This window comes from Nicrophorus vespilloides, unplaced genomic scaffold (assembly GCF_001412225.1).
Source record: "Nicrophorus vespilloides isolate i.1.1-1 unplaced genomic scaffold, Nicve_v1.0, whole genome shotgun sequence".
Classification (NCBI taxonomy): domain Eukaryota; kingdom Metazoa; phylum Arthropoda; class Insecta; order Coleoptera; family Silphidae; genus Nicrophorus; species Nicrophorus vespilloides.
The window spans coordinates 2973-16327 of NW_017096110.1; the positions used below are offsets into that span (position 1 = coordinate 2973).

At 33.1% G+C, this 13355-nt stretch overlaps 1 protein-coding gene across 1 annotated transcript; it reads right to left on the reverse strand.

Annotated features, from left to right (window-relative positions):
* Window positions 1–328: 328 nt before the first annotated feature.
* Window positions 329–12982, reverse strand: LOC108569654 (integrin alpha-PS2-like; the record flags this gene model as incomplete). The annotated part of the gene is given in 2 exon segments (XM_017931285.1): window positions 329–453; window positions 12359–12982. Coding segments are annotated over 2 exon segments (310 nt in total), but the record flags the coding sequence as incomplete, so codon positions are not given.
* Between the last annotated feature and the right edge of the window lie 373 nt (window positions 12983–13355).

Here is a 13355-nt window from a genome sequence, read left to right on the forward strand (position 1 = left end):
GAGAGAGATAAAGATAGGAGACATAAACGTATATCTGAATAATTTTCTTGATTTAATGGAGTTATAAATGCACACGGGGCATGATCTGAATAGGAGATTAAGATCGTTTACGTTGCCGGAGCGGCAGTAAATACGGGTGAGAGATGATCTCTGATCCGACTTTTCTCGTTCCTTTTCTCCATCCAATTTCGTTCTTCAGTTATTGAAAATTGTCTGTTTGATCACGTAGATGGATGATCGAGTGGTCCACGTCGAACGCGCGTAATTTGTTTACCATTGCTATGGTAACAACATCATCATCATGATGATGATTGGTTTGGATGCCTACCTTTTCTGTCGAACGGCACCATCTGGCAGTTGTCATCTTCGCCGATGGTGCATCTGTACACGGCTCCTCCTCTCCTCACGGTCGGTTGATAATCGTTTTGAGCCTCCGGAGCTCCGACGAGGACCCTGAAGACAAACACAGTTACAATTAACAATCTCACAAAGAAATGACAATCAAATGACGTTTTGCAAATGTCATTAACGCAATGGCGACGGATGCGAACAGCTGATTAGCAAATATGGACTTTCAAATTTGACATTATAAACGTCAAAAAGGATGAAGAACTGCAGTAACTCTTTTTGTAGTTATATCATTTTACCCGAAGGAGCAATAACAAAAAATATGAGATTAAATTAAAAGATTAAATTAGTCTTTCCAAAAAGTTTATTTCAAGATTTGTGGAATTTCTCATTTTTCAATAAAAAAAATATCAAACTTTTAAAATTTTTATTTATAATTCTTTGTTTCATTTTTATTTAATTTCTTGATAACTATGTACGTCAATATGCAAATTAAAGATGAAACTTTAGTCTTTCCAAAAAGTTTTCTTCCAGATTTGTAGTATTTCTCATTTTCTCGATAAATACGTACGTCAATTGCATCATCAAATATGCAAATTAAAGATGAAGTTAAAGTCTTTCCAAAAAGTTTATTTCAAGATTTGTGAAATTTCTCATTTTTCAATAAAAAAAAATATCAAACTTTTAAAATTTTTATTTATAATTCTTTGTTTCATTTTTATTTAATTTCTTGATAACTATGTACGTCAATTAGATCATCAAATATGCAAATTAAAGATGAAACTTTAGCCTTTCCAAAGTGTTTTCTTCCAGATTTGTAGTATTTCTTATTTTTCAATAAAAAAAATTACAAAATTTTTAAATATTTTATTTATAATTCTTTGTTTTATTTTTTTGTTGAACCTTCACGTTTTATTTAATTTCTTGATAACTATGCACGTCAATTAGATCATCAAATATGTAAATTAAAGATGAAATTATAATCTTTCCAAAAAGTTTATTTCAAGATTTGTGGAATTTCTCATTTTTCAATAAAAAAATATCAAACTTTTAAAATTTTTATTTATAACTCTTTGTTTTATTTTTTGTTGAACCTTCACATTTTATTAAATTTCTTGATAACTACGTACATCAATTAGGTCATCAAACATGCAAATTAAAGATGAAACTTTAGTCTTTCCAAAAAGTTTTGTTTCCAGATTTGTAGTATTTCTTATTTTACAATAAAAGCATTTCAAATTTTTAAATATTTTATTTTCAATTATTTGTTTCATTTTTTGGTTTCTCGATAACTACGTACGTCAATTGGATCATCAAATATGCAAATGAAAGATGAAATTATAGTCTTTGAAAAAAGTTCATTTCAAGATTTGTGGCATTTCTCATTTTTCAATAAAAAAAATTCAAACTTTTAAAATTTTTATTTATAATTCATTTTTTGTTGAACCTTTTATTTAATTTCTTGATAACTACGTACGTCAATTAGATCATCAAATATGCAAATTAAAGATAAAATTATATAGCCTTTCTAAAAAGATTACATCCAGATTTGTAGCGTTTTTCAATTTTATATAATAAATTTTCAAAATTATTTATTAATTTTTGTAAATTTTTATTTTTTATAAGTTACGTAGATTAATACTGTTCAATTAATATAATCTTTATACAAAATGTACAAACAATAATTAAATATTTAAGTAACTGACAAGTATTTGGTAAATTACTTGGCAAGTGCCGCGTACTGAGGAATTGAACACAAATACTTTTATCAATTTACATCAATTATGCAACTCGCAATTATACTCAGATCTAATCTAGCACGTGTCTCAAGATCCATGCAATTAAACAATTGAACCAAATTAAACTAACTGAAAACTTGAAATGACAATCAAATGACGTTTTGCAAATGTCATTAACACAATGGCGACGGATGCTAACAGCTGATTAGCAAATATGGACTTTCAAATTTGACATTATAAACGTCAAAAAAGATGAAGAACTGCGAAAAAGTAACTCTTTTTGTAAAATAATAAGATGAAAGGCTTTATTTAATTTCTTGATAACTACGTACATCAATTAGGTCATCAAACATGCAAATTAAAGATTAAACTTTAGTCTTTCCAAAAAGTTTTCTTCCAGATTTGTAGTATTTCTTATTTTACAATAAAAGCATTTCAAATTTTTAAATATTTCATTTTCAATTATTTGTTTCATTTTTTGATTTCTCGATAAATACGTACGTCAATTGCATCATCAAATATGCAAATTAAAGATGAAATTAAAGTCTTTCCAAAAAGTTCATTTTAGGATTTGAGGCATTTCTCATTTTTCAATAAAAAAAAATCAAACTTTTAAAATTTTTATTTATAATTCTTTGTTTAATTTTTTTTGTTGAACCTTTTATTTAATTTCTTGATAACTACGTACGTCAATTAGATCATCAAATATGCAAATTAAAGATAAAATTATATAGCCTTTCTAAAAAGATTACATCCAGATTTGTAGCGTTTTTCAATTTTATATAATAAATTTTCACAATTATTTATAAATTTTTGTAAATTTTTATTTTTATAAGTTACGTAGATTAATACTGTTCAATTAATTATAATCTTTATACAAAATGTACAAACAATAATTAAATATTTAAGTAACTGACAAGTATTTGGTTAATTACTTGGCAAGTGCCGCGTACCGAGGAATTGAACACAAATACTTTTATCAATTCACATCAATTATGCAACTCGCAATTATACTCAGATCTAATCTAGCACGTGTCTCAAGATCCATGCAATTAAACAATTGAACCAAATTAAACTAACTAAAAACTTGAAATGACAATCAAATGACGTTTTGCAAATGTCATTAACACAATGGCGACGGATGCGAACAGCTGATTAACAGATATGGACTTTCAAATTTGACATTATAAACGTCAAAAAAGATGAAGAACTGCGAAAAGGTAACTCTTTTTGTAAAATAAATAAGATGAAAGGCTTAGAACAAACAGTTTATAAACAATGCCCGGACATAAACACATCGATTGGAACAGTAGTCGGTGGAAAGGTTTATGTTCGAGATGCAGAAGATGAAGAAACGTTGGTGAGATGAAGAGAGCGAGCGAGAGTAAGTGTGTGTGAGAGAGAGAGAGATGCATATTCTCTCGGTGGGTGGTGTCCCCTCACCTACTACTCTGTACAAGAGGTAACCATAGATACGCCATCAACGGGCCATAAAGATAACCGCTTTATGATAACTCTCGCGCTGCCCAGTTCTCCCCCGGGGCTTCGTACTTTGTATTCCGATTCCGTGGACAAGGAAGAATCTTCAGAGATGATTAACATCTAGTAAAGAACGATATATGTTAGCGGCATAGTATAAAAGTTTTTGTTAATTTTACACATTTTCGTTGTGTATATTTGTATTATACAACATAATTGTTTATCGACGTTGAATGAATAGTTAAATACTAATAACGCGAAAGCCTTGTGAATGGAATCCATCTCGAAACGGAATCGAGCCAAGGTCGCCGATCCTTATGGTACGTTTCGACCCGAAATCTGCTCTAAACTCGTACATTTTCCACACAATTTTCATCCACAATCAATCGGATTTTCGATGAAAGTGCTAAAAGTGTTCACGAAAATCAAAAGTGCGTAAACAACAATATAAAAAAAAGAAAAAAAAGAGCAACGTTTGGACTTGTCATGGCATTTCACCAAATACGGGTTGTCCACATCCCTTCCATTTCGAGTTACGTCACCGAAAACGTGGGTTCATTTATTTCTTCGTCTCTTTTTTTTTTCCACCCATAGCACACTACGTTTATTTATTTTATTTCTTTTGCATAGGCGTACCGTGACCTTATTAGCTAAGGTCGCGCCGCGAATACGACCGAACCATAAGGAATATTATATAAATTTCCTTTCATTCCTTTCCAGCTCTGGATGCGCTTTGATTGTATTTTTATTTATTTTTTTAAAGGTTATTAGGTCATAAAGTGGGTCAGAGTGGAGATCGATTCACGGAGGTGCGGCTGCAGAACGCGCTGATCCCCTCATCCATCAAATTAACTTGTCCCCCTAACTGCATCATCATCATCATGATAATGTGATGCATTGTTACGTAAATTGACTTGTACTTTCTATCTATCGCTTTGATTTTACGCTTGGAACGATACGAAAACGCGCCATAATAATTATTATAATTATTATCAACAACAACAACAACTTCCAAATCCAATTTCCTTCCTTCCTAGAACCACCGTCCACGCAACATAAAACGTGACATAACCACAACAATTTAATTGCACCCATTCAACACCTACAAAAACAATATTACCATAGCAACCATCAATAAGAGCATCCATATTGGATTCAGTCGCGTCAAATTGTGACAGATGTCAGTTGTGTGAAATGATTAAATTAATAATGATACCCGCATCACTTGCATTTCGTAATTAATGCAACGGACTCGAATCTTTAAACACCTTGAATCTGTTACGTTCACGAGTTATGCAATTGTTTCGTTACAATAATATTTATTTAGTAAAATTCATCGAAAACAATTGTTACATCATGATATCACCATGACAACGATAATCAGGACTAGGTTAACGCGTTTTGTTTCGTTCTTATGCGTATCTAGATTCTTATTATCGTGGGTCACCATTTGGAAATCAATGTTGTTTAGTAACCGGAGTGTGTGAGAGAGATACGGGTGTAGGTGCGAATGGTAGACGTAAAATTACGTAAAAGAAAGAAGTTATGCCTCCAACTGCCCACTTTAATCGCAAGTGTTGTGTTTCATTTCGTTTAATTTCGAAGCCCCCACGAAAATGGGAAAGTCCGAAATTGTACAATCGAATCGAGCAATGTTTGCATCTCAATCGTGTCACGCATTTAAACGTCATCTGTCAGCTGTCATTTGGTTGACGTATGTCGTATCGATTCGGAGCAGCATTCATCTCCAAATACACGATTCCAATAAATCAAATGTGACGGAATTTCCGTTCTCGACAATTATCGATGCTTAAGGCGCGTTTGCTGCTGCTTCTTCTTCTAATTCTTCTTTCAACATTGCAAGAAGAGGGAAAAAAATAGAGTTAATCCACATAACGTGGGTTTTCTTTTTTTTTCTTGTTGTGTCGTAATTGACATTTTTTTCTTCTTGGTAATAGAAATCTCGGGTATTCGAATGTCTTCGTGTGACACGCGCGTATCGTTGTTTGTTGGTTACGCATTTCCATCTGGATCTGGGATACCTTAGATGGTGTGCTGTGCTGTGTGGCACACAGACAGGATGTCGTCCATTCTCGAATTTGTCTTCTTCTTCCCGGAAATCGACTCGAAATGTTTTTCGTTTAGCGACAACGTAAATGGTCCTGCGGCGGACGATTATGCAAACTAGATGGCACGCGTTTACGTAACTTCTTTTGTTTCATTGTTTTGTTTCTCGGGTGGAGCAGCAGCAGCAGCAACATACGTGAAGTCAGAAAAACGGCCGCCTTGACGTCGTGCCAAAAACATTGTGTGTATGATTCAGCGATTTATTTTCGTTGCTCATCCTCGCTCTCTTACTCATCTTCATCATCGGCACACGATTCACCTCTCCACAAACATTGACAACATTGCGGTAGGCGTATCATTCTTGTTGCCATAACCACAGACAAGTGTCAGTTTACTAATGACATAACCAAGATTTAATCAACAATTGTAACTATGACTACCGACAACTATCAATTAAATTAGATAAATCAAGTAACCATAAAACGGCATTTGTTTCAGTTTCGAGCTTTGACATCTGTCAAATTTAAATGTGTTAAAACGCGACTGGAACAAAAACACTTGTTAACGCAGATGCCGAAAGAAGCGAATGAATGGATTCAGAAGAGTTATCGTCGACTAATCGCCTCTCCTCCTCATCATCATAACAATAACAATGCATGTGTCAATTTACTGATGACAAATGTCAATTTACTAATGACATAACCAAGATCTAATCAACAATTGTCAATTGTAACTATGACTACCGACAACTAACAATTGAATTAGATTAATCAAGTAGCCACAAAACTACATTTGTTTCAGTTTCGAGCTTTGACATCTGTCAAATTTAAACGTGTAAAATGGAACAAAAACACTTGTTAACGCAGATGCCGAAAGAAGTAAACGAATGAATGGATTCGGAAGAGTCATCGTCGATTAATCGCCTCTCCTCCTCATCATCATACCAACAACAATAACGCTGCATGTTTGTTTGGTTGTGCAAGAGGTTAAAATGCTTAAGAAACGACCGAGTGTGATTTACAAATCCATTATTAATTATCGATCAAGTCATCTTTCACTGTTTTCTATCATTTGTTTGTTTGTTAAGCGATGCGTTTTTGTTGCTGTAATTTTCATGGAAACAATGGTAGGCGGCTGCGGCGGCGGCGGTGTCTTGAGGCGATCGTTATTTATTTGCATTCTTCGGATTAACTCCTAATCTCTCCACACCAAATAAGAATCGTCTTTCGATTGGAAAAGAAAGAAACAAAAGAGAAAAGTGGCCCACGAGAAACAATATCCATTAATAACAAAATTCCGTACGTCTTTTGTTTCCCCCCCCCATCTTCTATACAGAGCCTACCTAGTTAGATTATCGTTCGCTTACGCTCCTTAAATTCAATTCGTCCAAGGTCGCCCAATATTGATGATAATGGTCAACGTCGTGGTCGTCTCAAATTGCGTGATGTGGGAGTCAATTAAGTATTTTCATGACGGAAAGGAAAGAACGCGAAGGTGTTGTTTGTCTTCTCACCGAATGAATGGAGACAATAAAGTTTTGACCCATTTATTTTTCTCGTAAATAGGCAATTTCTCCTTCTAAAAGGTGGGAAATATAAAATAAGGGTGCCGTGTCTCATGTGTCATGATTGCGTCCATAAAAATAAAAGCCTAACGAAACAAAAGCGAAATGGAGAGAGTGATAATAATAATAAGAAAATAAAGGAAGGAAATCACCGCCTTGACCCATTTCTTCATCGACGCAGATCGCAAACGATGATGAGATTAACATCAAACATCATCTGCTCTTTATATACTAAACGTTTTAAAAAAAAATAGGTTATATTTCGGTCAAAAATCAAATTGACATTACGTAATCAATTGTTACCAATAGCAAATTCATATAAAAAAAACAAACTGTCAATATTTAAAGGTTAACTGTCATTCATAATTTGACATACTTAACTGTCAATGTACGAATTACTTTCAAGCGAGTGATCAACATTCAATTGTATTTTACTAAACGTTTTAAAAAAAAAAAGGATATATAATTGTCAAAAATCAAATTGACATTGCGTAATCAATTGTTACCAATAGGAAATTCATATAAAAAAAAAACAAACTGTCAATATTTAAAGGTTAACTGTCATTCATAATTTGAGTATATGTATATCTACTCTAAATAAATATTTTTTAAACTTCAACTAACTTCAAACTTCATAATTTGACATACTTAACTGTCAATGTACGAATTACTTTCAAGCGAGTGATCAACATTCTAGTGTGTTTTACTAAACGTTTTTAAAAAAAATAGGTTATATCACTGTCAAAAATCAAATTGACATTACGTAATCAATTGTTACCAATAGCAAATTGATATAAAAAAAAACAAACTGTCAATATTTAAAGGTTAACTGTCATTCATAATTTGACATACTTAACTGTCAATGTACGAATTACTTTCATTCGAGCGATCAACATTCAAGTGTATTTTACTAAACGTTTTAAAAAAAATAGGTTATATAACTGTCAAAAATCAAATTGACATTGCGTAATCAATTGTTACCAATAGCAAATTCATATAAAAAAAAAACAAACTGTCAATATTTAAAGGTTAACTGTCATTCATAATTTGACATACTTAACTGTCAATGTACGAATTACTTTCAAGCGAGCGATCAACATTCTAGTGTGTTTTACTAAACGTTTAAAAAAAAATAGGTTATATAACTGTCAAAAATCAAATTGACATTACGTAATCAATTGTTACCAATAGCAAATTCATATAAAAAAACAAACTGTCACTATTTAAAGGTTAACTGTCATTCATAATTTGACATACTTAACTGTCAATGTACGAATTACTTTCAAGCGAGTGACCTACATTCTAATGTGTTTTACTAAACGTTTAAAAAAAAGGTTATATAACTGTCAAAAATCAAATTGACATTGCGTAATCAATTGTTACCAACAGCAAATTCATATAAAAAAACAAACTGTCAATATTTAAATTGTTAATTAATTGACATACTTAACTGTCAATGTACGAATTACTTGCATGTGAATGATCAATATTCTAGTGTGTTTTACTAGTGTATAAACATAAGAGGAGGAGAGCCTGCAGCAATCTAGCTCTGGCATTTGCAACGACAGCGAATATTGTTGGTAATTGGAACGTTCGCGAATGCAGAATATGCAGATCATGAAAATAATTCGTAGACGGGAGAGGAAGAAATAAGGAAAAGAGACTTTGACATTTTAATATGCGGGGCGCGCATTCGTTACGTTTCGCAAACTTTTCTTCTCTCGACTATTAAATCAAAAGTGCGCAAAAAAAAAACGCTCAACTCAGCAAATGTCAACGAATTGTAATAATGACGTTCGTGTCAAATTATCGATATTAAAGGTTAATTATACTTTGACAACAATAGCGAATAATAAAAATTACTGTTAATTAAACCTACAAAAAATAAAAACTTGTCATATCAATCAAAATGTCATAATTTAATAACATTTGACAATTGAAATATTATCAAATCAATGACTTTTATACTTATGACACAATAACTGTCACTTTTTTTGACATTACTTTCTATTGACAGAATAAGGAAACATACAAATTGATTGAAAAAAAATCATATAAAATTCTAATTCGATTACAATTCTTAGAAACTGTTTCGAGATGATGTTGTAAGTCCTCGTCGCTTTACGAGATGCGCGCGCGTTTTTATTGAACCCAATGGAATTGTGTAATTTTCGTAATGCACAAGAGAGTACGCTTCGAACTACGATGATGATTGGCTTATGTTTCTTGCATTACCATGGTGATGGTCGTGTTGGTGATGATCATGATGATGATGATGATGGCTCAATGCCAAGCCCCTAAAAGTTTAACGGGAACACGCGCGTCCGGCCCTATTCGAATGATTATATTTAGCGAAATTGCGTTTCAACACACACACACACAAATACACATTGAGAGCTTCAATTCGAACAGCAGCAGCAGAAGAAAACGAAACAGCCATTAGGAGTAGTTTCAATTAAGTTCTTCTCTCTCTCTAGATTAATAGACTCAAACGAGTGTTAGAGAGAGAGAGATTTTTCCGAATTAGAAAACGCTGACATCTCGAATTATTGGAAAGACTAAAGTAAACATAACGTTATTTCCATGGTTACTGAAATCCGTTCAATCAAATGGGACAAAATGACGTATTTATATTGCCTAATGCATCCAAACGACGCCAACGTATAAATACAAAATTTCAATTAATTACCAACGTGAAAATAATAAAATTTTGACTTTAAGAACTGTCAAAAACTGACGTTTGTTGCAAAGTGAATTTGATTTGAGTTGTATCAAACGATTAAAAAGATACGTTTTTATATTAATTGGTGGAAATGAAAGACTGAGATGAGAAGAGGAGGAGAAGGTTGGTGTTTCTCTGTAGTCTTATCTTGCATATAAATAGAAAATCGGTAGATAAGAGCAAGTTTAAACGGGGAACTAATAACCCTTCATTTGATAATGCACAAGAATCTGATGATAATGAAGAGATGAATGACGGCGGTATTAATTCATCTTTTTATTTCTTTTAAAAAAAGTTACACAAAAATCGAACGGAAAACAACAGTTGTTTTTTTTTTAAACAAATTTCGGATAAGTGAGTCATCGTTATTTATTCATGTTTTATCAACAACAACAACAAAAATAATTAGTCTACTTCATCCTGTTTTCTTTTTTTTTTTTTTTATTGCGAATGAGGAGGAAAAGAACAACAGTCTGTGACAGAGACGTCTGCGAAACCGATAATAACGACCCTAACATGTGTTTGCCAGAAGGTCCTTCCGCACTCAAAAAAAAAAAAAAAAAAAAACAGATTCTCATTCATAGAAATGCAGATGACGTGCAGAAGTTTCGTTCCGCTGGAAAATTAGAATTGGGGAATAGAAAAGATGTAGTTACGTCAGTTGTCAAAATGACAGCAAACGTCAAATTATCGTATTGACCAATCAAAAAGCGGTTGAAACAGTTGAAAAACAAACGAATGGACGATACGATGTGGAGATAAGATCGAGGAATTTCTAACCTCGTTAAACAACTCAAGGTAAATGTGACAAGAGGAAAACGGCGAAAGGTCAACAGCAACAACAACAAATAATATCGATCCGACAGAGCAGTAGGAGAAGGAACATCGCGAGTTTATGTAACGATACGAAATTTTTTATCGTCCAGCGCGAATATTTTTTTACTGACCTTCGCGGTCACATTAGAAAACGCAACACATTTCAAACTCCGTATGCAAAATCGACATACACTCAGTAATAAACTTCATTTTTTTTTTGTTGTTATAACTTGTAATCACATAAGATAAAACTGAAATATTTCGAACCTTAATCGAGTCGTAATGTCAAGGTTATCATCTATCATTCGCTAAAACAATTGCAGCTGACGTCAACGTTATTTGACATATGTCAACGTCAATTGACGTACGTCAAAATGACATGTATGACAAAAATATGCAAATAATTCAATATTATCATATCAATTCGTGGATACGCTAGAAATACATGAATGGAATTTACATTTTTGCACTGCGTTTCCTCCCATTTTATCGCAGTCTCCAGCCACCAGCAGCATTGTTCCGCCCAGATATAAATGGGACAAAATTTTGCGATAATTGATACACTTTACGTTACACCTAATTTCTACTAATGAAGCTCGTATTTTAAGGTTATCCATCAAACTTAATTGACAGTTTTTGTTTCGAAATTCACCAAAATTTCAAATATTTGGGTTGGTAACGTTGAATGAAATATTGAAATAACAAATTTAACGAGTTGTTAAGATATTCCAGTTGGAAGCAACAAAAGTCTAAAAATATGTGTGTGTATAATTTTATTTAAAATTCCATCCTTGAAATGCAAGAACAGTGTTTGCTTTCGTTTCCAACTACGGAAATATGTTTAGCGAATAAACTAATACGAGACACACTCGGATAGATGAAAAAAAAGAACTGGTTTTTTTAATTAAATTTTTGCATAAATAAATTCAAAACGAATAATCTCTGTGCGTAGCCGACGCAACATCGCTAATTTGTTAATAAAACAAAAGACAACAAGAATGTTGCTATAGCAACGTGATGTTGGTAAGAGAGAGAAACAAAAAAATGAAACAAATTGACAATTAGTTAACGTCAAATTGCATTAACCTTGAAATTATATAAACAAAACACTGTTTGGATTGTGGCGAAGGTGTAATGATGACATGTTTATTTTTTAAAATCCATTCTATATTTAAAGATTAAACACTAAAAACGCCGATGATCTCATTTATTTGCACAAGTGAATAATCGGCTCGTATAAAATTCGTATATTTAATAATAGCAAGCCGGGAAAACAACGAATTGTCAAAAAAGAAAAAAAACTTTGTAATGTCAAATTTACACAAAATTAGAATTAATGAGAAGTGTGCAAGTTTTCAAAACTCGAGTTTGTTGATGTTTATTTGAGTCTTCGGCGATTTGTTTAATTTATCGCGAACATCAACAAAGATCTTGAAGAAAGAGAAATTAATCCGGATGCGGTTTTATTTTGAGAAATAGAAAGAAAGGAAGGCGTCGCGACGCTCGGCGTCTCCACCCAAACAAAACTCCGTTCTTCAGTCTCCCCTTTTTTTTTTCCACGTTCCGTTTCTATTTCGAATCCACGGGCTATTCCAGACGCGAAGAAAAGTAAATGAAACTCACCAGCTATTTCCTCTTTCCTTGTAAGTCGCAACAGTAAATCCGAACATCGAAGAGGAAGGCCCGTTGTGCCGCACGTGATTCGCGGTTTCCAAATTGAAACCTTCGACTGATTGCAGAAGAAATAGAAGAAGTGCACTCAGCAAACATAGCACAACGCATCTTGACCACATCTTCATCATCATCATCGAAAAGAAAACCAAAAGAAAATCGATGAAATTTGACACACTCAAATCACAAATTTAACAACAATTCATTTCGTTCGTTTCGTAACATCGAAATAATGGAAAAACCAAACTCTGTTGGTGATCTATTTCTTGCTTATTTTTGTAAATGTTTGCGCGTAAAGTGCGAATGCGAAAGAAACTAAGAAAACTTGGGAAGCGCGCGCGCGTGTCTCTCTCTTCGGTTGAAGTGTGTGTGGTGTTGGATTTGGTTTTGGGAGAGGAGAGATGGATGTGATGTGATGCTTTTGCTACCGCTGCGACGACTGCTTCGACGACTGCTTTTGGTTTTCACTACGAGATTCGTGCGCCGCTGCGAGCGCGTTCTCACCGGACTAAATCTGGCACCGACACAAACACAATCTAACTGACTAAAACTACACCAATAACTGACTAACAACGTTCACGAACAGTCGAAATGTGCGAAGCAAATTTGTCGTCCGAGGCTTCCCATTCTTAAAACTAGCTGCAATTCTCGGAATTCGAACTGGAGGATTAACTTCTTGCACCTTTTTCAAACACATTTCAAAACTGTTACTATTGAGACTTACAATTCAGTTCAAACAAATATGTTGCTAAAAAAAAAACAACAATTTAACATTAGCTTAACGTCAAATTATATAAAAGTCAAATTTGTTTAAACGTCAATTTATGAACAAAATAAATATCAACGTTGGTTAACGTCAAATTGTATAAACATCAAAGCTGTTTAAACGTCAAATTGTAGAAACAAGTCAAAGTTGCTTAACATCGAATTATATAAATGAAAAATTTGT